Below are 27442 nucleotides of genomic sequence, written 5' to 3'. Positions count from 1 at the left end.
ATGACTTGGAAAGAAAACTTTTTTTACTTTGTCTATTTGTAGATTCCTCCTAAAGTTACTACAGGTTATCATATTTCTGTCTTAATGTGCGTAATCAACTGGGGATGTTTCATGGTGATAGCTATTGGCACTCTATTCACCTGTAGTAATGTATGACATCAATGTCTTCAAAGGTCCTTCTCTCTTAGACTCTGAGCCACAGATCTCCACTTCAGTAGTATTTACATACGCCAGACTTCACACTTTCATTACTCTCTATAGTCTGAAGGTTTGTACAGAGGGCTTTGTTTACACTTCACTTACAGCCTGATTTATAGAACACAAATGGATTTGTTATGGCTGTTGAATTTTCTGATTTATGGAGTAACAAAAGCAGATTCTCTGAACAAACCAGACTGCAACCTCCGGTTCTTAAAAGTGAAGCCAATGTGGACTCCTGTGGTTGTATAGAAGTCTAGTCTAAAATGACTCTTCTTCTCTCTAGTGTCCACCAGGGGGCGACTCCTCTGGTTGTATAGAAGTCTAGTCTAAAATGACTCTACTTCTCTCTTGATTTATTCCCTCAGTAAACATTGTAAACATGAGTTTATGGTCTCAATCTCTAGTTTACAGTCTTCTTCAATACAGCATGATGTTCATTTAGTACATTATGCTCCATTTAGAGTCAAACACACCATAAAGAGGGGATGATTTAGGGGCGGGGCTACGTCACTCACCCGCAGTCCTAATATGGTCACTTCCCTTCACTGGTTGCAAAAAAGCCAAGTTGGCGATGGTCGAAAACCAAGATGGCGAAGTCGAGGCGTCAAAACGTCAGTCCACGGGTCTACGTCACAGTGACTACGTCAAACCTTTGACCCTCTTATGTCAACAAAATGATCCGAGGACTTTGAACCTGCCTTCATCCAATGTTCAGATGTCTGTCTGGACGTGTATGCAAATTAGCACATATTTGATCAGCTACTGCGTCAGTATCAGAAAAGTTATATATACAAAAGTTATACAAAAATGTATTTTCTAAATGTTAGTAATCAACTCGGGAAGTTTCACTGTGATAGCTGTTAGTGATGATGATGATGATGATGATGATGATGATGATGATGATGAAGATCCCCTAACCTGGAGGAAACTCTGGCATATTTCACCCCGGTGTGATTCTACTGAGCGTGGCCCTTCGGACTGTACACTCACTAACTGTGTGGAAACATGACTCAGGCTTGTGTTTAATGCCGGGGATCACTCACATGGCAACCGCTCGCTCCTGAAGACTCTACACCTCTTCAGCTGCCGGCCAAGTCTTTTGCCCTCCGCCATCATTAAACCGGAGCTAAAGCCTTGTTGTCTGAATAATTTGCTCCTGCAGCGAAACCACAGATTTTGTCAGATGCATTGCAGTCAAGTGAGTTCTTTATGACGTGTGACTGTCGTCCTGGTGTGACCTCTAGCTGAGAGGAATGCTTTGGATGCGTTCTCCGATGCCGGAAACTAGACTCACTTTAACATGACAACATGAATGCTCAGTACGAGTGCTCCTGCTTTGACAGTGCTGTGTATGAAGAAGTATGAAAGTGTATAGCTCTATATATAGACCTGGAGAGCTCTATCCAGTAGCCTCAGGCTGTCTGAGGGGGAGGGGTGAACAAGAAAATGAAAAGAGCACCAGCTGCATGCAGTGGAGCACCAATGTGCAGATAATTCATAAGGAATAACTAAGAAATGACTTTTTCATATTTTATCTACCATCCAAGAGGGCAGAACATCATGTTTTCTCATGATCGGTATTCTCATACAACTGTTCGTATAATATCTTAGAATAAAGTTTTCTTCCTTAACCGTGGGTCCAAGTGTCCATTTCCTCTAGTTACATGCATACCGTCTTTTTTTAAATAAACTTTCATCTTCAAAGGAAGTCATTTCATTAGAAAAAGTACTTTGTTAGGTTTAGGAAAGGAACGTGAAATACTTAGTGAGGTTTACACACAAATTGACTTTGTGTGACATCTACGAAATGACAGCGCCTTCGTTTTTATTGGTGAATCTACGAACTCTGTATGACAACAGCCTGGTTTTCTCCACAGGAAGGGGCGCCCTAGAGGACTGATCATGTTTTATCTACCATAGGGGCAACAAAGAGGGCATTTTTGCTGCATTTCTTTCAAACACCCTCACCACGTTCTCCTTTCTCCAGCGCAACAACTACTTCTCCCACATCATATGTGGCCTAGACGGTAAATCAGGAAGCAGTGACAGTTGTCATTTATTCTGCTTAAGCCTCCCCGCAGCAGGTGTCTTGAAGTCACCATGCAGATAAGCTGACAGTTTAAAGGCCGGAGAGATCAACAGTACAGAAAGGGACAGATTCTGTTTCATTCAGCGTGTACAGTAGTCTACAGATATAAAGGCACATGGAAATAAAAGCTGCGAGCAGCTTGCATCCCCCTGCACGGCGGGGGTACTGGCAGGACGCTGCCAGACGCGGCCATAAATATCTGCGACCATCAGACAGCGCGCCCACAAGTTAGGTGATGTTGTAAATCATGTAGTGCACATATTCCACTAGTTCCTGTATCCCCTATGTGGTGCAAACATGCATTGTGTTGCTGTATGTTAAGGGCAGACCACATCATGTAAATCGGATTCCGTTCGTCACATAACGCTGACTTCCTGTTGCCAGCAGGTGGCACTACGACTATGAGTGAAACTTGGCTTGTAGACATCCTCAGACAATGACTGTTATCAAGTATGGCAAGTTTGGGACAGATTTAAGCAAGTCCAGTGGAGTTACAACTTTTAATTGCAAATGTCTTTAGACTGTACTGACCAAATTTGAAGTGGATCTGACAAAGTCCCTAGGAGGAGTCTGTTAAAGTACAGCGACTAGAAATCAAAGGAAAATTAACACAAAAATCTAAATGGCCAACTTCCTTTTAGAGCAAGGTCCCAAGACACTTTTTTAAAAGTCTTTATGTGATACATGTTCCTACCAAATTTCATTCATGTAGGTCAAACGTAGCGCTGGGGCTGCGGAGTTGAATATTTGTAGGGGGCGCTATCGAGGCAATTTTAAACAGTCAAGCCAAAAAGCCATATGAAATATTTAATTCTTATATTTCTGTCTATCACCTATGACACCTGTGCAAAGTTCCAAGGCTTGTTGAGCATCCTAAGCAACAGAAAAGTAAGCTTCCTTTTTCATGGTGAAAGATGCGTTGCCACGGCAACAGCGTTTAGCGACAACTCACAATATTCATGATGAAGCATCATCAATGTCTTAATGCTTACCTTGTCAAATTTAAAACTGATCTGGACAACTTCCTAGGAGGAGTACATCAAAGTATAAAACTTGTCATTTCCTTTTGCCAGTAGGTGGCGCTATGACTTTGTGAAAATGTTGGCATGGAAATGTGCTCAAGCCTGGACCAGCATCATGCATAACAAGTTTGAGGTAGATTGGAGAAAGTGCCTCTTTTATGGCGAACGGCACGAAATGGGCGCCACATAAAATTAATGTCAGTAAACCAATTTAGCAACTTTTCATCATTCATGTCTTTAGATCATCCTGACCAAATTTGAAGTTGATTGCATGAATTCTGTGGGAGGAGTTTGTTAAAGTAAAATGCCTGAAAACAATGAAAAATTACAAAAAAGGCAGAAATGGCCTAACTACTGTACCGCTCCCTAGTGGTTGAATGGAATGAAACTTTTAGGGTACGTAACAGGATGCGATGTGCACATATGCGACAAATTTTGTTAAATAGTTATGACGTTATGAGTATTGAAAAACAAAGCCACGCCCACATAACTTCATTGGTCCATATCTTCTAAACAAAATGAGATATCAAAAAGCTTTTGATAACATTGTATGATATAGAGCCAATACTGATCCACAGCAAATTTAGTAGCAATCAGACCCTGTTTGTAGGAAGAATTTTACAAAAATGGGTTTTTCACAAAATTCTAAATGGCGGAACATTTTGGAGGGCGGAGCTTAGGGGTCCAAGAGGCTTTTTTGTAGACCTCATTCTGTTGCATGTGTGTGTAAAAAGTGAATCGGTCATAGGGGATGAGGGAGCTAAATTTTATGGGGTGCTAGCAAGCAATTTTCTCATATTCAAGCATGGAACCCATAAAATATAAACATTTTCACCCGTCCCCATAGGCATGCCAACTTTGATGAGTTTTTGGATATGATAAAGCCCCCACAAAGGTGATTCATTGGAATAATAATAATTCCAACAGTTTCAATATTGCGGCCCGACGTTGTCAAAAAGTTGCATAACAAGTTGTCAAGGATGTGCGCAAAGACATATCTGTTTGTCCACCTAATATTTTCATGATATTATAGGGCATTATCACATTAACTGTGAATTGACAGTTTTAGGCTTTAATAAGTCTTTCAAAAGGGAGGGCATTTATTGCTTTATTTTCTAATTCCAAGCAAACTAATTGGGATTGGCACCATCAAGTTCTATTGTATTGTGGTAAGCTCTGAAGTCCTCATCCACCTGCCATGTGGTTGCATTATCAACTGCGCCCTGTCTCTATGCGCTGTGTGTGGTGCTTTGGCAAAGACAGAAGCTTGCATTTGGAGTGGCTTATAGGAAAGCGGGTGAAGCCGTGGCCACCTGTGTGGATAACGGCTGGGAGTGAATCCAATGCCTCTCAGCTAGGATCACGTATTGGATGGAGGCACTGGTTTTAATCGTGTGATTAAACTGAAGTGGAAAGCAACGTTTTCTGTGGGCAGTTCGCCAGCATTAGTTAGAACTTACAAAATAACCAAAGCTGCATTTATAAAATACAGTTTATATGATTTAAATGTTAGTGCCACAAATTCTGCAGCTGCTCTCCGTACGTCATGTATTGTAATGACATGTTGGTCCAACATATTCTCAATCTAAACTCTGTTGGACGCTTGGTTAGTGGCCCTCCGCTTCAAACTTTGACGCTCTAGGTACCTCTAGTGTCAGGTTTGGACTCATCAAGGACGGCGTTGTTGCAATTTAGTTCTGGTCCGCTTCTCGTGTTTTTGCTAATAAACCGAGAGAAGAAAACATGACATTATACAGACTGACAGGTAACTCATTGGACTGTTTTGGTGAACATCAATCTGCATCATCAGGGCCCACTTGGGAAAATCGAATCCCAGCGACTGACAGACGTTTTTGCAGTTTTTGATGTGAACATTTATGTTCTTTGGTGTCACAAACATTGACTGGCTTTCTTTGACCTGTGCTCTGAAAAACAGATTAGTTTTTGTAATGAATGTATATAATTATAAAATTAGTAACAACATATTAAAGATCGTTTAATTTATTTAATTTTTTATTAAATAGTCAGATGGTGCACTCATTCAAGCCCCTCGGTATTGCTAACTGTCTACATGCCTGCAATAAGAGGTGAAAAAGGTGACCCGAACCCGAAACCCTGTCTGGGGGGTGCGGGGGATGCTCCCCCGGGAGAATTTAATTTTAAACATGAGCTTTAAAATGTAGCATTCTGGTGTACTCTGAGAAGAAAGTTAAGTGATAAGACATTCACTTTAAGCAAAAAACTAATTTATCATTCAGTTATTAATCAGTATTTCAGCTCCAGCTTTTTCTTCTATTTGCAATTAATATGCATTCAATCCAGTTCAATTGCTTAAATTAAAATGATGATCTACTCTGGCTATGGTAGCTTATCAAGAGTAAAATAATAGCTGTGATCCATACACACCTCAGCATTGGCAGCCCGCTGAGATGAAGGTACAGGCTCCTTAACGCTCTCTCATTACTTCAGGAACCTGGGGAGCAACTGCACCTGGGACTGGAAGTACACTGGCTGTGGTCATTACGATGCACTTCTGTCTGGCAGTGTGTTGAGAGGGCATGTGAGCCCTTGTTGCTGTAGATCATCTCCTTGGAGCAGAGGCTGCATTTAGCATACCCTGCCTTATCAATGTATTTAAAATACTGCGACAGCGGGAAGCTGTACTGCTCTCCCTTCACGTCTGTTTAGACCTCCACCTGTAGCCAGGCCCAGCTCCACTCACAGCGCTGCTGTAAAACACTAAAAGTGTCATGTCAATGTCATGACTTCTTACATATCTTTCAACTTGAACTCTTACTACTAACTTCTGATAGCTTTCAGCTTCACAACACTCACGCTAGCCCACTGACCGATCACACCACACGTTAACTCTGACTACTTGTAGACCACCTAGAAGCTCTGACACGTCAAACTAAAGATCTGATTGGTTGAACACTATGACAATCAACAACATCGTCCTCATATACTTTAACCTGTAAGGTCTACCTAGAGGACCTCGGGCCTCTCTCCTTACATAGAGACATAGAGGCTGAATCTGATTGGATAAGAGCTCTACTTAAAACAAGCTGCACTGGAAGCAGAGCAACTGAGGAAGATAGGAGCTGTGAAGATGGGAAAAATAATTAGAATACATGTAGTGTATTTGTGAAAAATGATAAAATGATAAAATAGCTATAACTTTATGATTCTGTTTAGGCCAGCAGAGAAGGCTCAGCTGGCCCTGCCGGCCCACCACTGGTTAAATGTGAGAACCCCAGGCCCCCAGGCCCCCAGGCCCCCAGGCCCCCAGGCCCCCAGGCCCCGTCAGAGACACACCGAGCCGAACCCAAAGGGATCTGCGTTGTATTTGGCTGCAGAAGTAGGTGGCAGGATGCTACAGATGGTCAATAGGTACATTTGACATAACTTGCTCCATAATCACAGATGCAGTTACCTCTGTGTTTAGCAACTGTCTCTGATTACAGTAACTCAACTCAACTCTGCACTGTTTGTCCCTATTTACATGGGCAGATTGTTGGCCACCGGCGAGGGCCTCTTCATTCAACACACATTCTAATGAGGATGATGTTTAGCTAACCCAACAGATTTCTGATATACCAGTGCACCTTCAGTCACGGTGAGACCAATGTGAACTTTCAGATGGGAGACTCCTCGGGGTAGATCCATCAACATGTAGAGTAAATCCGATAGGCCCATGAAAACCTAGATCTCTCCAGCTTCTGATTCATGCGTTTGTTGTGGGGAACGCCCCCACACAGGCCTGAGGGGTCCCGTCATGTAGGTAGTCTCCCCTTGGGGCCCCATGCATTCCAGTATGTGCTGAATCTGCAAACAAAAAAGAACTTGTATAGAGGCCACCAAAGTGTGCATTTCACTGCATAATGTATTTTGTATTTTGCATTCATTGTATATTTTTTGTCTCTGCAGAATGCAGGAGATGTGGAGAGCACCTTAAATATCCTCAATGTCCTGGATGAACTTCTGTCTGCTGGTAAGCTCAGATCAGCTTTTGACCACTGAAGTGCATCTGACATGGCAATGTCCTGTAGGGACTAACTGTTCTGTGCAGCAGTAAACACAGCGACAGTGTAAACGCCAGTATTGAGTCAAATAACAGAGAAAGTGAGAAATCTAATCTGCTTAACTTAATTACTGTCAAACTCCTCAGATGTATGTGTCACATGTATGCATGAATGCATGGATTTATGTCCACCTGAAATAATTGTTGAAAATAATGTCATTGATAGATGACTTGATGGCAAATTGTCATTTGCTTATGTAAAAATATTTAACCAAAACTGCCACAAAACATAGAATTCTTTTTTGTTTCTTTCCTTTACATCCTGGTGAAAGCATGATGTACCATAACTCCATTGTTTAACAGGACGCCGTTTAGTCAAAGTATCTGGACAAAGATTACATAAACCCATTCATCCACTCCTGTTAGGAATATGCACTACTGTTGTAACGTCTGGTCAGGTTTCATGTTGATGTTTCTCTTTTTCTTTCAATAATAACTATTTCAACAGAGATAAAAACTTCTAGTCGAAGTCCCCAAAGTGTTGCATGACAGGGGAAGAAATATTAGGAAAAGTACTGTTGTTGGATGTTAAATACATGTCTTCCTGTCCAGAAAAGGGTAATTGACCCTTGATCGCTATTCAACCACCACAGTGCAACTAGTCTCTAAATGTTTAGTTAGTCCGATGCTCTCTCCGGTCTACTCAGTGGTTGGATTGAAGAGGTTTAAACTGTGATTAGTCACTGGAAAGAATGTTCACTTGATATTCCAACAGTGCTAAATCTAGACTGACCCTCTATTTCTATTGTGAAGTCTGAAGAAGAGCTTTGCTAAAGCAACAAATTGCCTGTCAATTCCAGCTTGTCATGGCTGCAATATTTAGCACTTGACACTGAAACAGGAAGCTTTTCCTCTGCACACATTTTAATGCTAATTATCCAGTTTATTTTGCCAATGACTGGTGATTTCTTCTGTTCTTATTCAACGGTTGCTCAGAGGAAACTTTGTCTCTTTCTGCCCTTTCAACTGTCACTTTGATTGAACCATTGTACCGCGTTTTGTTCTCCATGTACAATAGTAAATAACATCTATTTGTAAAGCGCTACAACCTAAAAGCATGAAAGACCATTCAGACACATGGAGCAGACCTCTTAGGCATCTGACAGGACCCAATCAAGCTTTCGGTCGAGAAGTGGTGGTTGTCAGCTCTCCATTGACGTTAAAGTCATTTGCTTTAGGTCATAATTTTTTTTACCAAGTCTGTTTCTGCTTTTATCCACCTCAGACACACTTGTTTTTTCAGGGTTTTTTAAGTGCAAATTGAAAATGCTTATTGAAAGAAGGTGGCTGGAAAAACACTTGCATCTTGAACAATGCTGGCTTTTCCCTCCACTCCACTCTGCTGTGAAGGGAAACAACCTCAAAGTAAGACTGAAAGTCAACACTTAAGCCTCAAAGTCTGTGTTTTATTTCCAATCTAATGTGCTCACGGAGCCAACAACAAAAAATAAAATGTGCCAGTCTTAATACCTCTGAAAAGACTAGTCCGCCCCTCCAGCCTTCCTTTTAAATCAAACTGCTTTTCTCTGCCCAACAAAGAATTAGTTTTGTTTGTAGTTCTTTCCAGCAGGGGACACACCGGTCTATCTCTTTCTATTCAGGTACAGATCGTCGGATCCACTACATGATCAGTAAAGGTGGCAGCGAGGCCTTGCTTACCGCACTGGTCAACACCGGCCGCAGTTTCAGCCCCAACTACACCCTTCTGCTGCCGCTGCTGCACCTGCTGGCTAAAGTTGGACACAGAGGTGAGGATGGATAAAAAAAAAAAATGTATGATGATGGATAAAAACCCAAATGTTTGACACTTTGACCAAACTTCAGTTACACCAGAGCCACGTTTATTTTAAAGGTGACCTAATTAGCCTGTACAGGACAAGCTGATTGGATGACATACTGTAACCACTAGCACCTTTCTGGTTATTCAACAGGGAATCATAGCCTGGTACATATCGTTAGCATTACACACTATCTGACCAATAGAGGATAGCAGAGCTGGGGGTCAGTTTCAATCTATTTTAGGCCAAATAATCTCTCAGCATCAACCCTAGAACATTTTAAAATCTATCTTTAACTCTTTGAGATATCGTGCAAGGACTATCCGATAAAAGGCAGTCTGGCTAGTTCTCATTGCCTTTGTTGGTTGGGTTGTCTAGGTTAAGGCATGAGGACCAAGATCGGTTTGGGTTAGGCTAAGAATATCAGGGTACTCCAGCTTCGCCATACTTAGAAAGAGAATATTGCAACCTGGAAGTTCTGTTGAAGTCATTTTGCATAATAATTTGCCATGGGTTTCTGTTTGTTGTATTTTCAAAGAGCAATGGGCCTTCTGAACAATGGACCTTTGTTTTCCGGATAATAGGCTTTTGGATAAATGGGCTTTTGTTCAATGGGACATGTTTTGGACTATACAGGTTTTGGAATAATGGGCCGTTGGAACAATGGCATGGCACCGGGAGAGGTACTGTTCTGAGGGAACATAGATGGCCCACCACTGTTATAGACAGACTATATAAAAGTATGTCAGTATGAAAGTGATTGATATCTTAATGGGCAGGTGGAGAATATTTTGTTGCCCTTGATAAACACTCCTCTAAGAAATACAATATCAACAGTGGCATACCACAAAGCACAATCCTGGGCCCAGTTCTTTTTACTCTTTATATGCTGGCCCTTTGCAGTCTCATTAAGACATATGGCATACATTTTCACATTTATGCAGATGAAACTCAGCTCTACATTGCTGTGTCTACTTATGATGTGAGCCCTATTGATGCCCTCTACAATGTTTGGATCGCTCAGATCTTCCTTCAGCTCAACCAGGAGGTGAGAGACACTGACCTCTAGATTGAAGTCATTGGCACTCAGCCCCAGGCACCAGGCTAAAGACCTAGGTGTTATCATGGACTCTAATTTTACTTATAATGCCAACATCCATGTTGTAACCAAAACTGTCATTTATCACTTGAGAAATATTGACAGAGTGTGTCCGTATCTCTCCCAAGCCAATACTGAGAAACTTGTGCATGCTCTTATTACTAGCAGACTCGACCACTGTAATACTTTGCTTTCTGGACTACCAAGCCATTGATCAACTTCAACTCATGCAAACTTCATCTGCTCGTGTATTGACCAGGGCCAGAAGGCGAGCACACACTACACCAGTTCTGAAACTTGTACATTTTAGAAGTAAAAGAAAGTAATCAAGTTACGTTACTTTAATATGGTGATACTTGGATAAGGATGCTGATCAACATTCTTTTAAGAGATAATGAGTTTCAGAATATATTTTAAAAGTAACCGTCGCAACTACTGAATACTACATTTCTTAAAATGTGTGTTGTCATGGCAATAATTCCCACAGTTTAGTTATGGTGTGTTGGCAAAAAGACCCACACACAGGTGAGCTGGATCAATGAGTCAAAGAACGATCAATATTGAGCTCCTAAACTACATTATATGCTCAGCCGATTCTATGCTGTTCATCTCGACGTTGCTCTGTCTACACATTCATGAATACATTCAATGTTTGTGTTTCTTCTGCAGATCGCCGTATCGGTGTGAAGGCAGAGGACGCTGGAGCTGCGCTGCTGACTCTGAATCTGCTCAGACACAATGTCAAACATGCCAGGAGGGCCGCAGCCTGTCTCTGGGTGATCCAAGTCTTCTCTTCATCAGGTAGACACGCACGCAGAACTCGTCCACAACTGGACAAAGCCTTCTCCAATTCATCAGTCTTTGATCTGAAATATACCCCCAAAGGTAGCCAAAGTTAGGAACATAAACACACACACACACACACACACACACACACACACACACACACACACACACACACACACACACACACACACACACACACACACACACACACTCATATCTTTGTGAGGACCCTCAACCACACAATACATTCCCTATCCCCTAAACCTGACCTATTTCCAAGTTTAACTTGAACTTAAAAACCAAGTCTTAACCTTCAAAATGCCTTTGAAGAATTTAGGATGTCCTCATTTCTAAAAATGTCATCACTCTGTAGTTAATAACTTGTTCCGGTCCTCTCTATGTAGCAAGTACAAGAACACACACACACACACACACACACACACACACACACACACACACACACACACACACACACACACACACAGGGCTCTCACTGAAGTGATTTATGGTTCACTTTCACTCTGCAGACGTTCCTCCCCCGTTTATCTTTCACTGTCTCAGTACTTCAAACTTTCCACATTTTTGTGTCAACTATTTATTTGCCCTTACAACATTTACTGTTATCCTTGTTGCTTGTATGATACATGGAAAGATGTGTCAACAAAGCCTTGACTGGCATCTGATACATCAGCAGCTCACCATTGTACAGAAAGCCAATACAGTGTGAGCAGTGTTCACCCACTAGATGTCAGTGAAGTAGCAACAAACTGGATATATAACAACCAACGCTGCAGTAATGTTCAGCCGTGTGTGCTTTGAATCTTCTCAGACATTATCATTACTTTATAAGCAACAAGGAAAGGAAGAAATGTGGTAAAAATGAAAATGTTTTTTGAATCATCATTTGTTTCAAAGTTTTTCATTTTCAGACAGTTCTCACTTCCGGGACTCCAGTAGTAACCCATAACTCTGGCATGCATTCTGTCTAGCGTTGACCTTTCACTCTTCCCTACCCAGTAACATGATTCACAGCTCCTCTGCTCCTCTGCTAAGAAGACATGTGTCGTGTCATTCATCAAACAGCTCAGCGGCCTGGAAGCACAGTTTGTCTGAGGAGCAGGTGCAAATAGCACGAGTGCATAGTGACGTGAGGAAGGTGCTTCATTCTTTGATATCTCAGCCCGCAGTTGGGGTACGAATGAGCCGACATTTTGTAAGTCATTTTGCGAAAAGATTGCTTTTCGCGTATCATTTGTCTGCCATGTAGTTTGTACTGACTGCAATGTAAACACGTCAGCATGAATATGCAGCGCTCTAAACAAGGGGTGCAGTATAACATGTGAGAGAGACTGCCTATGGTCGGTGGGCAGCTCAAACAAACACCAACCAGGAGGCAGGTGTTCCAGACCTGGGTTTTTTTGTAGCTACATTTTGCGCTTCTTTGTCATTAACTGATGATTCAAAACTCATTCATTTTGATTGATTAAAACAATAAGCATTACACTACTACTTTTTACTTTTTGGTCATGTTTTCAGTGTGTCACTCCTCTTCCTTTCAGTTTCTACAGCAAACCTGATAGGAGAAAACCATGGACTGGATGTCATCTATCGCCTCATCCCCCAGTATACCACCAAACATCTGCACGCCATCAAGTATGTACACCCAGTGCTTTTTGTGTTTGACAGTGATACCCTCACATGCCCGTATCTCTTGGTGACTTATGTCAGGACAGGAGAACCCAACCGGAGAACGTGGTCACAAACAGACAGATACCTCCTGCGACCCTGTGTCCTCATATGCAGATATTACATTTTGGTATTGCAGCACCTTATGCTCAATTTTGCTTAACTTAAGACTTGTTGTCTGTAGAATCATTATTTATGCCATCTATAGGTAACACAAGCACAATACACTAATCAGTGTAAAAACAAGACGGTGGGCGTTTGTAGTTTAATATGGCATAGAAATTTGACAATTTTTGGGAATATATTTTCAAACTTTATTCAGATTTGAGACACGTCGAGTTTGGAGTATGAAGCAAGGATCATACAGAGTCATGGCATTGAAATGAACAGTGTTATACTTTGTCACACATTGGTGACATTATTGTATTATACAGCAACAAAAAATATAGCAAGAGGAAATTAAAAATAGCAAACAAAGGTTTGGGTGTCGGGAGGTTGACAACAGTACAAAATGCCTTAGCACGCACGTGTCAGTTCCTGTGTTAATGAGTGACAGGCGACGGGGGGGTCATGACCCCTGGCTGACCCACAACATGAAATAAAATCCTTCTTTCAGAACCCACATCCACACCACAAAGATGGGGCCACTGACATTTAATGACTTGTGGTTTCAATGAGAAGTTTATTTATAAGTTGTTTTCTAGAGCTTGAATTTGCCAACAAGAACAAACAAAATAAATGATAACTAACGACCCCTTCAGCTTCTTTCCCTTTCATTCATGTTAAATGGTCAGTGATGGTTTCAGATCCAAATGTTGGTGTGTAGAAATCAGGTTTAATTTTTAATCTCAAGATATCTTTTTCATTTCATTTCACTTAGAGTGCTAACACAGCCAGGGTCATGTAACATGCATAGATACATAAATACATACGTATCTACGTCGCCTTAAGTTTGTCATTTTCATAAAAATTCACAATACACACATGTCTTTAAACAGTACAGCAGTTTTTCAACTATGTTGTCCTAATGATTTTGGCTGACCCCCTTGTCTTTCCTCCAGGACGCTGTCAGACCAGTGTTCTGTCCGAACAAGACTAAATAAATAAATAATCACTGTATGTCCATTGCTGTGGATACTGGTGATGCCCACAGGATGTTTTTTGGCATGGGCTGACATCTAGTGCAGACATAATCAATCAAAATGTCCACTGTAAAGCTTGTTTTTTGCTCCAATACATATAAGGATCAACGAATACCTAGAATTACATTACATTACATTACATTACAGTCATTTAGCAGACGCTTTTATCCAAAGCGACTTCGCAAAACAGCCAAGTTAAGTCTGTCTAAACGCTCTCCACCTCATCATTTTATCCAATTAGACACTAAAAAAATGTGAAATTGTCATAATTAGCACATTCATTCTTGAGTTATGGCCAAGAACATTTTTTTGTGAGGTCACAATGACCACTAAATTCTAATCAGTTCATTTGTGCCAAATGTGATCAAATTTCCTCAAGGCGCTCATGAGACTCAGTGATCTTTGACCATATCAGTTCGTCAGCTCGCCAAAGTGGATGTTTGTGCCAAATTTTAAGAAATTCACCCAAGGCGTTCTTGAAATATTGCGTTCCCAAGAAAGGACCTCAACACACAGCGTGTTTCTAGACTGCATCACCACTTGTGGAGCTGCAGACTTTTAGCGTGATGGGAATCAGGCTCAATGGAACTCCAGGTAACTGTCTGGTTCATTAGAGCCAGACATGTGAAATGCACAAACTGCATGGCAGTATTAAAGTTTACAGGGAAACATCATCGTCGTATCAACATATTCTCAGTCTCAACACATCATAATTTGCCCTGAACTTGTGCGTAGACTCCAGCTCTTCATTAGCCCACCGTCCTTCTCTTCTTAGCTTGTATGTCTCCTTCCCATCTGTCTCTGTCAGAACCGATGGCATTTGGCTCAAATAGCTAGCATCCTCCAGTATACCCAGTGGGGCATGCCAAGAGCACCGGGAGTACCGGCCTCTCTCTGCCTGGCTTCATCCCAGGCATACCAGCCCCTGATCAGCCACTGGTGAACATGAAACTCCCCTGTGGTGTGAGGGAATCGGATACTCTGACACATATTGATAGCCCTCAGGGTGAGTCTTCTGTATCATTTTCATGCAGAAGCCAGCTGTTAATTGTCGTAACACAATTAGAAGACTCTGGGATTCCAGATTTCAAAGCCGCCTGATACTTTGGTTAATTTGTTAGAATTGGCAGGTGTGAACTTCTGCGATGTAAGTGGAGCAACGAGGCAGGAGATTTGCTATTTCCCCCAAAGAGTGAGAGGCAGTTAGACACGTCTGTCACAGTGATTTATCCAATTATAGCTACGATATGGCAACAGTCAGATATGCCGGTTGGCTGCGGTGCACACTTTTAAAGCAGTAAAAGTCAGTCAGTCAGCTGTACAACTAAATCTGTCCATCTATTCTCAACTGTCAACAGCACTTAATCCCCCAGTCCCCGCGGTTAGACTGCTAGGCACCGCAGCACTCTTTACTATCCTCTTTTAAATTGTTGCAGGTTTGAGCTACCGTTGACTACCAACAAGTATTTTACCTTGACAGGTTTTGATATGAGTACTTTTTAAATGGAGGATACAAGGATGCTCAAATTCCTAATGTCACTTGTACTGACTCATAATATGCTACCCATAATGTGTCATAGACTCAAACGTTCAGGTGCGGTCTACAAACATTATTTTCCAGAACAAATTCCGTTGACCCATCGACCACGGTGAGTAGAAGCCAGTCTGTTTAGGCCCCGGCAGATGTTGTGACCTCCGTGAGGTGAAACACGCCACAATGCAACGCCGTGTTCACACATCACTGCATTCAGCTTTAAATGCTTTTATTCATGCAACGGAATTAAGGCCAATTGTTTTACTTACAACCGCTAACATCAAGCAGGCTGAGAAGCCGTGTCTGACGCTTCGTTTCATTACTTCAGACACACACACACACCCTACAAACAAAAAGCGCTGCCCATGATTCTGAAACAACAGCTATGGGTAGTCAAGTGTATCTAGGCTGGACATGTTTAGTTTTTACTGTTTTATATGGATAATTAAAGCTTAAACAGAGGGGGTCGATGAGCAACTGCCTTGACAAATCATGTGATAACGGTACGTATGTTCAATATGTCGTATGACACTTTAAAAATCTGAACGGAACGTAAACCCAGGCCTGAAGTTCAGTACAAATAACACTGCTGTTCGACGGCACGTGCAAGGTCATTTTTAGGCATATGCAGGGGTTAAATTGGGCTGGGGCTCCATTGTGTGTGTGTGTGTGTGTGTGTGTGTGTGTGCGTGCGCAGGGGATGACTGACAGTGGGAAAAGTAGAGGACAGAAATAGCAGAGAATACAGGTCCAAGTATAAAATAAACAAATCAAGAAGCAAGGGTAAGAAGTCAAATTCTGAAATATATTATATTATTGCATAGCTCCAAAACAAACTAAAGCTGTAAACAACTAATGTGACTTTATGTGAAAACTTTCTTAAAGTCACAGAGGAGAGAGACAGAGAGACGGCAGCAGCAGACAAGGCAGGTAAACAGTACCTGAAAATGTAATAAGTGGGCGTAGTCATCGTGACGTCACCCACTGGCTTGTGGACTTCCGTTTTGATGCCTACAGTTCGGCGATTTTGCCGTCACCATCTTGGATTAAGGCAGTCGCCATGTTGGTTTTTTTCCGCAACAAATGAACAGGAGTGACCATATGTCGAATGTGGAGGAGTGACGTAGAGACGCCGTATCCATCTCCAGTAGCAGCAGAGACCTATCAATCACAGTAAGCCCCGCCCTTAATCATCCCCTCTTTATGGTCTGTTTGACTCTAAATGGAGCATAATGTACTAAATTAACATCATGCTGTATTGAAGAAGACTGTAAACTAGAGATTGAGACCATAAACTCATGTTTACAATGTTTACTGAGGGAATAAATCAAGAGAGAAGTAGAGTCATTTTAGACTAGACTTCTATACAACCAGAGGAGTCGCCCCCTGGTGGACACTAGAGAGAATGCAGCTTTGACACACTTCTGGCTTCACTCGGCAGAACCGGAGGAAGCCAGGAAAACCTGTTCAACATTTCAAAAAACTAATGTTAACATACAGTAGTGGAGGAGGTACTCAGATCTCTAGTTAAGTGTCCCTTACTAAGAAATAACATAGTCAAATCTGGTTGGTCAATACTTGCTTAAAGTTTACTTTGCTCATTGTCCCTGAATTTAATCCACAAATAAAGACAATCAAAACTGGCCGGACAACACACAAAGGCAGGAAGTGAAGTGAGAGGAGAGGCGACTATAATTCAATTAAATTTCATTTGTATAGCCCAAAATCACAAATTTGCCTCAGAGGGCTTTAACTATAACAACGATAAAATGAATTATTGTTCTTTCCATCTTCTCCCATCAAGAAACCGATAGATTTGCATTTCGTGACTATTTCATGAACTGCCGCGAGACATGGGTCATACAGATTTGTAATAACAATCTTTATTTTATTGAATCAAATCTTAGCAATCAATATTGTGATTATCTCTATGTGCATGAGGTCAAAAGGTCAACATACCAAAGGGTATTTCATTTGGGAGTAATAACTCCTGCCATGTCACCTTTGGTAGTGGTTGGTCTTTAAACAGCCATTTCATTTGCATGTGATGATTGTTGTTGATTATTTAATGTCAAATTCCTTGTATGTGCAACATACCTTGGCAATAAACGGTTCTGATTCTGATTTAAACTGACTATTTAACCTGCAATGTTTGGTGCCTAAATATGAATTATATTGTTTGAATGGAATTGATTTGAATAGTTCTGAGATTTGGAGGACTATTCATTCTTATTGATCCCTTCCATAGCTGTAAAATGCGCACCAATGATAACAGTACCACAGCGGTGTGCTGGGCCCTTTGAAGATGTGTAGTATGTCCCATCCTCAGTAAACATAGCTCTTGTGGCCCAGAGGTCGTGGCCTCTTGTCACACTTTGGACGCCCTGTTAGTGACACCCTGCTAGCAACACTACACTGGACAGCGTCACATTCTTCATCTCTGTATTCACACACACACACACACACACACACACACACACACACACACACACACACATGCTCTGAGTCTTAATAAATGTTCTTCTCTCAAACATGGGCTGGATAAAAACAACATATAAATAACAAAGCTTTTGAAAAATGGGGCTCTTAAAATAAAATACTTAATTTTAGAAAAATTGATTCCACTAAATTCTCCTGCAGCTTTAAGTTCAGTTCATTCAGGCGTGAATTGATGTCAACCAAACAAACCTGATATTATATTTTTGTCATCTTCTGATAAGAGAAACTAGTGCGCATGGACTTTATGTGTGGTTATTGAACCTCTTGATTCAGCTCTATTCTCTCTGTTGACATGTCTTAGTTCTCGGTTATAAGTCCAGGGTCCGGTTACAACGGGTCCGCACCCGGACCATGGTCCGTCTATTAGTGACCCCTGCTGTAGAGGGACCAACGAAACATGTATGACTTCTTACAGTTAAACCTAACCGGCTTCTGTACTGAAACACTTCAGGATGTGTTGAGGTTCTGCCAAATGATCACGACTATGACTCATGGAACAATCAACACAACTTTGTTTTTTTTCTTTGTGCAAAAAATGTGCACACTAGTGTATCATGTACAATTTGCATATTGATGTGTGTGTTCATTTAAATGTCTGAAAGGCCAACTGCCCCCCTCTGTTTATGTTCCAGGGCAGCCATTGATGCCTTTGCTGCTCTGCTGTGCACAAGTAAGTGTTTTTCTTCATCATTCACCAGCTGATGGTTTCATACTGGGTGTACATAATCATCATCGTCACTGTACAACACGACTCACACCCTTTCACCGGGTGTCTCTGTTTCTGATCTATTTCTCTTTCTACATGGATAGCTGCTCATGCTATAGTGTGACATGTCACTTGAATATGAGAAGCATTTTCCTCTCTGTACAACTTAACAGGTGAGGAGGAACGCTGTCTCCATAATAGCCAACATATACTGCCGGGTCTAGAAATAAAACAAAAGGAATGATTTACAAGAGCTGTGTGCAGGTTTTAGAAAGTACTGGAGCAGAAAACCAGACGAAGGGTTCATAGACAGGCCAGAGTCAGCATGCTTACATTCTCATGACAACGCTGACATGCTGATGTTAATCACATATCATGTTAACCATGATCATCATCTTAGTTTAGCATGTCAGCATGCTAACATGTGCTAATTAGCTGAAGTCCAGCTGAGGCTAATGGGATTGTCATTAGTTCCGCACGTCATAAACCAAAGCATGGACCCTGTTATAGCCGACATCATCAAAAAATGTGTGCGCATGTTGGCAACGGAAGCAGTGTGTGTGTATATATATTAGTGCTGGGCAAGTTATTATCCCGCTAACGCATTAATTAATTAACAGCGACAATTATTTTATTGCGCGTTATCTCATCTCATCTTCGACCGCTTATCCGGGATCGGGTCTTGGGGGCAACAGCTCCAGCAGGGGACCCCAAACTTCCCTTTGCCGGTGCCACATCAGCCAGCTCTGACTGGGGGATCTCGAGGCGCTCCCAGGCCAGTTTGGAGATATAGTCCCTCCACCTGGTCCTGGGCCTCCCTCGGGGTCTCCTCCCAGCCGGTCGTGCCTGGAACACCTCCCTAGGGAGGCGCCCAGGTGGAATCCTCACCAGATGCCCGAACCGCCTCCACTGGCTCCTTTCCACGCAAAGGAGCAGCGGCTCTACTCCGAGTCCCTCACGGATGACCCAACTTCTCACCCTATCTCTAAGGGAGATGCCAGCCACCCTCCTGAGGAAACCCATTTCGGCCGCTTGTACCGCTTGAATGAAGATCGCCCGGTAGATAGAGAGCTTTGCCTCGCGGCTCAGCTCTCTTTTCGTCACAACGGTGCGGTAGAGCGACTGTAATACCACCCAAGCTGCTCCGATTCTCCGGCCAATCTCACGTTCCATTGTTCCCTCACTCGCGAACAAGACCCCGAGGTACTTGAACTCCTTCACTTGGGGTTAACGCAGTTTTTTAAATTATTATTTTGAAAGTCCGTTTCTCACTGGTAGCGGTGGAGGAGACTTCATCACTACGTTGATGCAGCGTGTGGAGGAGTCTTCATCACTACGTTGATGCAGCGGTGGAGGAGTCTTCATCACTACGTTGATGCAGCGTGTGGAGAAGTCTTCATCACTACGTTGATGCAGCGTGTGGAGGAGTCTTCATCACTACGTTGATGCGGCGTGTGGAGGAGTTTTCATCACTACGTTGATGCGGCGTGTGGAGAAGTAGAGATAAACTAAAGACGAGCTAACAGACGCCACAGAGAAGTGGAGAGATACAAACTGCAGGACGACTAGTGTTGAGAAGACGTCGGTCTGAGGAACGTTCTCAGGATCATGAATGACGTCACGTAGGAGCCTCCCTCCAGACGCACCGTCACCAGAAGAACACACGAGTCTATGAAGAGGAGAGGACTACAAAAGAGACGGAGTCACAACGCGCACCGACCGTCGCTCTCACCGGAGACTACCGGACATTGCCGGGTAACCGTCGTCACCTCTGAGTTACGGTGCATTATGTTGATGAACAGTGGGAGCTGCGTTCACATGCTCTGACTGTATGAAGACAGAAGACACACATTTTGATGAAACGTGTGGAACATTGTGGAACGTTTAAATAAAGTCACACACTGAGCACAGATAGTAGAACTATAACTGATACTGTGTGAAGAATACTGCTGTTAACAAGAACCTGATCTGTTTAAAGTGATTCAAAACAAATGTTATTGTACTGTTGTTCATATAGCAGTACTTTAAAATACAAGTGAGCAATACACTACTTTTGAATTCATTATTGAATTCTGCGCATAACAATGAGATTAATCACGATTAATTGCAAAAAATCATGCGATTAATATATATATATATATATATATATATATATATATATATATATATATATATATATATATATATATATATATATATATATATATATAGAGTGAGAGAGAGAGAGAGAGATATAGATCTATATCTATATCTATCTATATATATATATATATATACTACCTCTACAAGAATATAGCTGACATGGTAAATTCAGAGAGGGGGAAACTTGAGTGTGCAGAGGGGTGAGTTTGACATGACTCTATTGTTGTACTGATTGAATTAATGCTGTGGTCATGGAGGAAGTGGTGAGTTAATGTGAAGCGGGAACTCTGGGGGAATTACACAGAAAAAAGTGTCAGGGAGTTTTGGCGTTATTAAGAGGGGTTCAGGGACTGAAGTCTGACTGTATAAAAGCATTTTCAGATTGTTCACCACAATTGGTGTAAAATACAGGTTTCTAAAACAACATCTCTTCCACTGCAATGACACGTCATCAGAGCCGAGATGACTTCGTTTGTCTGCCTGTTCCCTTTGAGACGGGATTCTCCTCGGCAGGAGACAACCGTAAGGTCAAGAGACACTTTCTAAATGCCACGGCAAATTGTTTTGTTTGTTTTTCATTCTCACACATTTGACCAATCGTCAAAAGATTTGAGGATCAGAGTGACCCAGAATCTCCACACAATCACTGTCTCAGGGCTGTTCGGTCTCCATCCTGTTAAAGTGAAGCATTTTTCAAACTCCTTTCCTCTTATCCTCTTCTCTTCTCTTTCCCTCTCTCCTCTCCTCTGCTTGTCTTCTCCACTTTTTCTTCTCTCCCCTCCTCTCCCCCATCCCTTTTATATCCTCTTTTCTCTCCTCTCCTCTTTCCCTCTCTTCTTTCCTCTCCTCTTTCCCTCTTTTCTGTATTCTTTTCCTCTCACCTTTCCTCTTCCCCTCTCTCCTCTCCTTTCCCTCCATCCCTTTTGTGTTATCGTTCCTGTCGTCCCCTCCTCTCCTCTTCCCTCTCCTCTGCTTCTGTGTTCTTGAAAGAAGAGCTTCTTGTCTGTCAGCTGATCGAGAGCAGAGTGGTCTCCCCACTGTCAGCTTCCTCCACGCGGATTCCGCCGTCTATCCCTCACGAGTTGTTAGTGGAACCCGCAGTAGAAACACAGATCTATACTCGTTAGAAGAAATAAATTCATTTCTAGATCAAACATTTAAAGTAAGTAATTATTTCAGTGACACCACTAAATTCATCAAATCAGTTGATATACTTACAAAACTGGTCGGCTTCGACCTTTTGGATGAGAGAAAGCGTTTCCGCCTAAAAAATCATATCATTGTTCTTCGAAAAGCACAAAAAGGTAAAATTGTTAAAAAGACTAAAAAGTAAATGATCATGAACCTCACAGTGTTTTTCCTCTGCACAGCTCTCTGCTTGGTATATTTGGTCTGTTTCTCTTCTCTGACCCCTCAATGCAAAGCATCAAAATAAGGTCGTTAAACATCAACGGTGGAGAGATCAGTAAAAACAGACTTTAATATCTGAAGTCTCAACTCAACAAAAGGTCAATGTGTTGTTTCTGCGGGAGGCACACACGGTTCCATCAGGTGAGGTAGATTGGGGTTTATGGTGGGATGGGTCGTGAGCCCTCAGCCATGGCCCTAATATCAGTGCAGGGGTCGCGGTTCTGTTCAGAAAAACTGCTAATGCAACCATCTTGTCCTCTACTGAGGTGGTGAAGGGTCGGCTGCTGATTGTGAGGGCAGAAATTGAGAGCTTTATATTCTGCTTTGTCAATATTTATGCACCAAACCAGGGAACAGAAAGAGTGTTTTTTAACATACTGGACAAAGAGCTAAGGAACCATTATCAATAACCATAGTTATTGGTGGTGGTGTTAACTGCACTTTGGACTTTACTGTAGACAGGACTGGTGAGGAACCCCATCCACAATCATCTCACAGCCTGAACAGTGTCATCACACATCTGGACCTGCTAGACGCATGGAGAACCAAACATCCACAATCTAGACAGTACACATGGGTGAGGGTCAACAGTAACAGGGTGAGTGCAGCCATTAGACAGGATATACATTTCACAGGGTCTCAGCTGCAGATTGCTCCACAGTAGCATCAGTCCAGTTGGCTTCAGTGACCACCACATCTTTACCATAGAGTTGATCATTTCACCAGGTGAAAGGGTCAAGTCCTACTGGCTCTTCAATAACAAACTCCTGCAGGACAAACATTGAGCACTTTTGGCTGATGTGGAAAAGCAGAAAAACTGATTTTAGTTCACTGAAGCTGTAGTGGGAGGTTGGAACAGCACAAGTTCCTGATTTTTGCCAGCAGTACACCTTTCATTCCACTGCTAAGATCAAGGCAGCAGTCTAGGAGCTGGAGGCCAACATCAGGGATATTGAGGAGGGGCTTCACCGAGACCAAGATCCTGAAACGGGTCAACTGCTCCTGGAGAAGAGGTTGGAGTTGAGTTCCTTCCTGAAGGAGAGGGTGAAGGGAGCTCTTGTCAGGTCTCGCTTCCTCCAGCTGAAGGACATGGACTGAGCTCTTTCTTCTTCAACCAGGAGAGATCGGTGGAACAGAGGAAGCAGATGACCTGCCTTAGGCTTCCAGGAGGCAGGGTGACCACCAGTCCGGGCAAGATGAGGAACCATGCCATGGAGTTCTATGCTGACCTCTTTGGGGCAGAGCAGTGCAGCATGGAGAGTCGGCAGGAGCTCTTAGGGGGGCTTCCTGAGCTCAGCCCGGAGGAGAAAGGCTGACTCTGGAGGATTTTACGATTGCTGTCAAACAGATGGCATCGGGACGGGCACCAGGGATTGATGGTCTCTCCGTTGACTTTTACAAACGCTTCTGAAATACACTTGGACATGATTTACATTGTGTTCTGTTGGAGTGTTTCAGAACAGGATCTCTTTCTGTCTCTTGTCAGCAAGCGAGGCTTTCCCTGCTGCCAAAGAAAGGAGACTTGGCCCTTGCTGTGCAGGTTGAGAGGTCGACTCAGCGGTTTCTCACCGCCGTGGTCCTCCAGTCTTGATCGTCCTCCTATATGTGTTTTTGTCTCCAGTCAGAAGGACGTTCAATGTTTACAGAATATCTTGTCATTGTATTAAAAAAGGCCTCATCTGCACGGGTGAACTGGGCCAAGAGTGAAGCCTTGTTGGTGGGACAGTGGAGGGACCGGACAGCACCCAGTCTGCCTGGTGGACTTGAGTAAGGGAAAGAGGGGCTGAAAGTCCTGGGAGGGTTTTTTGGCCATTGAGGGCTTTCAAGCAAAGAACTGGGAGAGCGTGAAGGAGAAAGTGTGTGCTCAGTTGTCTAAATGGAAATGGTTGCTACCCCAGTTGTCATATATGGGTGGAGAGTTCTGGTTGCCAATAACTTAGTCGCCTCAACTCTTTGGCACAAACTTATTGCTCTGATGCCATCGAGAGGCCTGATTGAGGACATCCAGAGATCCATCGGGGACTTTGGACCTTACTGGAATAACATCTTTCTACAGCTCTGTACTGCAGGCGTGGAATATCTTCAAGACCACACGCACCACAAATGAGGTTCCTGGAATGTGATTGTTTGAGGAACATTTGTTCTTTAATATATTTCTACTGACTCAAACTCTGCAATCTGCCAACCTGCGAGCGAGTCTCAGAGAAGCTGGCAGCACCAAACTGGAATGAAGATGACGGTGACATCAATGGACGTCCTGAGAGACAACAGCAGCATCACCTCAGTCCGGCTGATCAACAGAGTGGTGGAGGAAGTCTGTCCCATCCCGTCCATAACCCAGAGAGAGTTTGCCGCTAACCGAACTCTGTGTGACCAGTGGTATGACGGCTTTGAGTACTGTTTCCCCTCTCTGTCCATCACCTACTCTGTGGGGGAGTGGCATGAAGGAGGAAGTCAGCTGCTCACTTTCACAACCCCGCACCTGGACAAGTTTCAGGACGTGGGAAAAAAATCTGTCTACCGAACCTGCGTCAAGGTTGTGAACTTGTGCTCTTTGGCAGGGATGAAGCCGTCAAGGTGGACTGAGTTCTTTGGTCCAGAGTTCTCCCCGAAAGGCAGCTGGCGGTCTCTGTACAAGCTGCCCGTTGAAAAGCGGACAGCGGACCTCCAGTGGAGGGTTGTAGACGGGACAATACGAACAGATACAGAGCGCACCTTGATCCTGAGCTGGGGGAGGGGCGTTTATTTTGTTCTCAGAGCGAAGATCTTGTACATCTATTTGTTCAGTGTCCTCGGCTGTCAGCACTGTTTGCCCCTTTTTGTCCGGTACTGCTAGGTTGGCCATTTTCTTAACACACAGGAACCGGGCTCAGAGTGCCGGCAGTGTGGAGCTGGTACCGGTTCTGGAGGAACTGCTGAAGGCTCGACTGAGGGTGGAATACAGATATTACCAAATGATGGACAATGTGACGGCCTTCAGCCGCATTTGGGCTGTTGGGAGGGTTTTATGCTCCGTGAGGGAGGGAGAGCTGATTGATCATTTATAATATGTTGGTATTTTTCTGTGCTTGAATGAACTGTTTTTATTTATTTATTCATTTTTTTTTAATTGATGATGTGACAGTGACCAAAACCTCTCTTCTCTTCTCCTCTCCTGTACAAGCTGCCCATTAAAAAGCAGCCAGCGGCCAGCAGACCTCCAGTGAAGGGTTACAGACTTCCAATGGAGGGTTGCAGACCTCCAGTGGAGGGTTGCAGACCTCCAGTGGAGCGTTGCTTGCAGACCTCCAGTGGAGCGTTGCAGACCTCCAGTGGAGGGTTGCAGACCTCCAGTGGAGGGTTGCAGACCTCCAGTGGAGCGTTGCAGACCTCCAGTGGAGGGTTGCAGACCTCCAGTGGAGCGTTGCTTGCAGACCTCCAGTGGAGCGTTGCAGACCTCCAGTGGAGCGTTGCAGACCTCCAGTGGAGGGTTGCAGACCTCCAGTGGAGGATTGCACATGATGCAATACAAACAGAAGTGTATTTTCTGTCCTCAGACAGAGACCCTGGCACATTTATTTGCTCAGTGTCTAGGCTGCCAGCATTGTTTGAGCTTTTAAAAAGGAGAGGGGATTGTAAACATCTGAACGGAGAAACACGTTTCAGTGTTTGGATGATAGATTTTGTTGTTTTTTGGGCTTAAGTGATGATGTGACAATGTTCAATAAAAGAATGTTGAAATCTAAAAACCTCTCCTGTCCTCCCAATCCTTTCCTTTCTCCTTTATCCTCTCCTCCCTTGTCTGCCTCCCCTCTCCTCTCATGGTGCTAAATGTAAAAAATGGATGGTTCTGGGATCCATGCTGTACTGCTTTAGTCGTTCCTGCAGGGGTCACTTTTGCGCTTTGTCTCCAGTCGTGTGGCATTTACAGGCTGAGCACCTGATGGATCTCATCATGTATGTGTGTGTGTGTGTGTGTATGTGTGTGCAAGTGTACGCACTTGAATCTGTGTTTTTTTAATTTTCACACACTTAGCATGTTTGTTAGTCTGAATGGACCTCTCGCAGTACACACACACACACACACACACACACACACACACACACACACACACACACACACACACACACATACATATTCTCTTTTGGTTTCACGTACATCATACTCCACGCTTGCACCCCCACACCTCTCTCTCCCTGCCCCCGCCCCCCCACAGCATGTTTAAACATGCTCTCACCTCCAGTCTGCAGAGGCTCTTTGATTCTGAGCGGTATGTGTGTCTGAGCCCGTGGAGCTGAGAAGAGCTCTCGGTTGTTATCTTCTCAGGCGACAGTGGCCGCCGCTCTCTGTCCTGCGCAAAGTCTTTCTCATGGAACAAAGATAGAAAACAAAGTGTTATTTTCCTAAATTGATATTTCATTCGCAAGACTGGAGCCTGACGTTGGCTAGCGGGCCCCTAGAGGCTGCGATGTTCATCGCAACAAACAGCATGGATGTGTTGGAAAGAATGAGGAGCACTGGCAAATTTGATGTTCTTAAATCTCATCAGGAGAGCAGCTAAAAGTCTGAGCTGGTGCTGGAGAGTTTCTTAAGTGCAACCGGGTTATCTTCTTGTGATCAAAAGAAAGAAATTCAACTCCAATAAAATATACTAAAGCATATTTTTGTTTACCTTTTTCTTTGATTGGTCCACATATCTTCATGCATATTTAATGTTACACACTGTAGGACCTTAAAAAGAAGCCCTGGCTCGGGAGCCCCCTGACTCTTTGGCTCCCTTGTTCTGCACCAACCCTGTTCTCTTTCCCAACTCGTCAGGTACGGATGCTTGGTCGGGGACCCCTTGGCCTTACTTTAGGTTTTAAGCAAAAAAAAAATACTTGGTTAGGTTTTAGGAAAGGAATCATGGTTTGGGTTCAAACAAATATGTTTGTAATATAGCTTCAGTTTGTAGGAGCCAAAAAGAACAAGTTCGACTGTATACTCTTAGACTGTGGTTGGTACTACTGCCCCATGTGGCCATCCGTGGCAATACATTGTTAATTAATTGGCACCCTTTGATGGCGCTATTGTCTTGTTAGTACCAGCTGTGCACAGGGCATGCAGCATAAGGAAGCCAAGAGCCAAAATAGGTCAAATAGGTCAAGTTACTTTTTCATTGAACAAAGCGAAAAGTTTGTGTTATTATATGTCTTTGCTTTGGGTTGCCGTGGCATTTCCTTTATTTCTGGTGTCGTAGCGTAGTTTAACACACACACACACACACACACACACACACACACACACA

The 27442-nt window shown here is 43.1% G+C and overlaps 1 protein-coding gene across 1 annotated transcript in view; it reads left to right on the top strand.

Annotated features, from left to right (window-relative positions):
* LOC137881805 (cytosolic carboxypeptidase 4) overlaps window positions 1-27442 on the top strand; it is a 117300-nt gene that overhangs the window by 11230 nt on the left and 78628 nt on the right. The window contains exons 3-7 of the mRNA XM_068723932.1: window positions 7240-7303; window positions 8995-9141; window positions 10940-11071; window positions 12616-12709; window positions 18550-18587. Of these exons, the coding sequence (XP_068580033.1) occupies window positions 7240-7303; window positions 8995-9141; window positions 10940-11071; window positions 12616-12709; window positions 18550-18587 (475 nt within the window). The remainder of the gene's footprint in view (window positions 1-7239; window positions 7304-8994; window positions 9142-10939; window positions 11072-12615; window positions 12710-18549; window positions 18588-27442) is intronic.

The sequence above is a fragment of the Cebidichthys violaceus genome, unplaced genomic scaffold (genome assembly GCF_023349555.1).
Source record: "Cebidichthys violaceus isolate CVI_PGR_0920_01 unplaced genomic scaffold, fCebVio1.0.p SCAF_3, whole genome shotgun sequence".
NCBI lineage: Eukaryota > Metazoa > Chordata > Actinopteri > Perciformes > Stichaeidae > Cebidichthys > Cebidichthys violaceus.
This window is presented reverse-complemented; position numbering and strand designations above follow the sequence as displayed.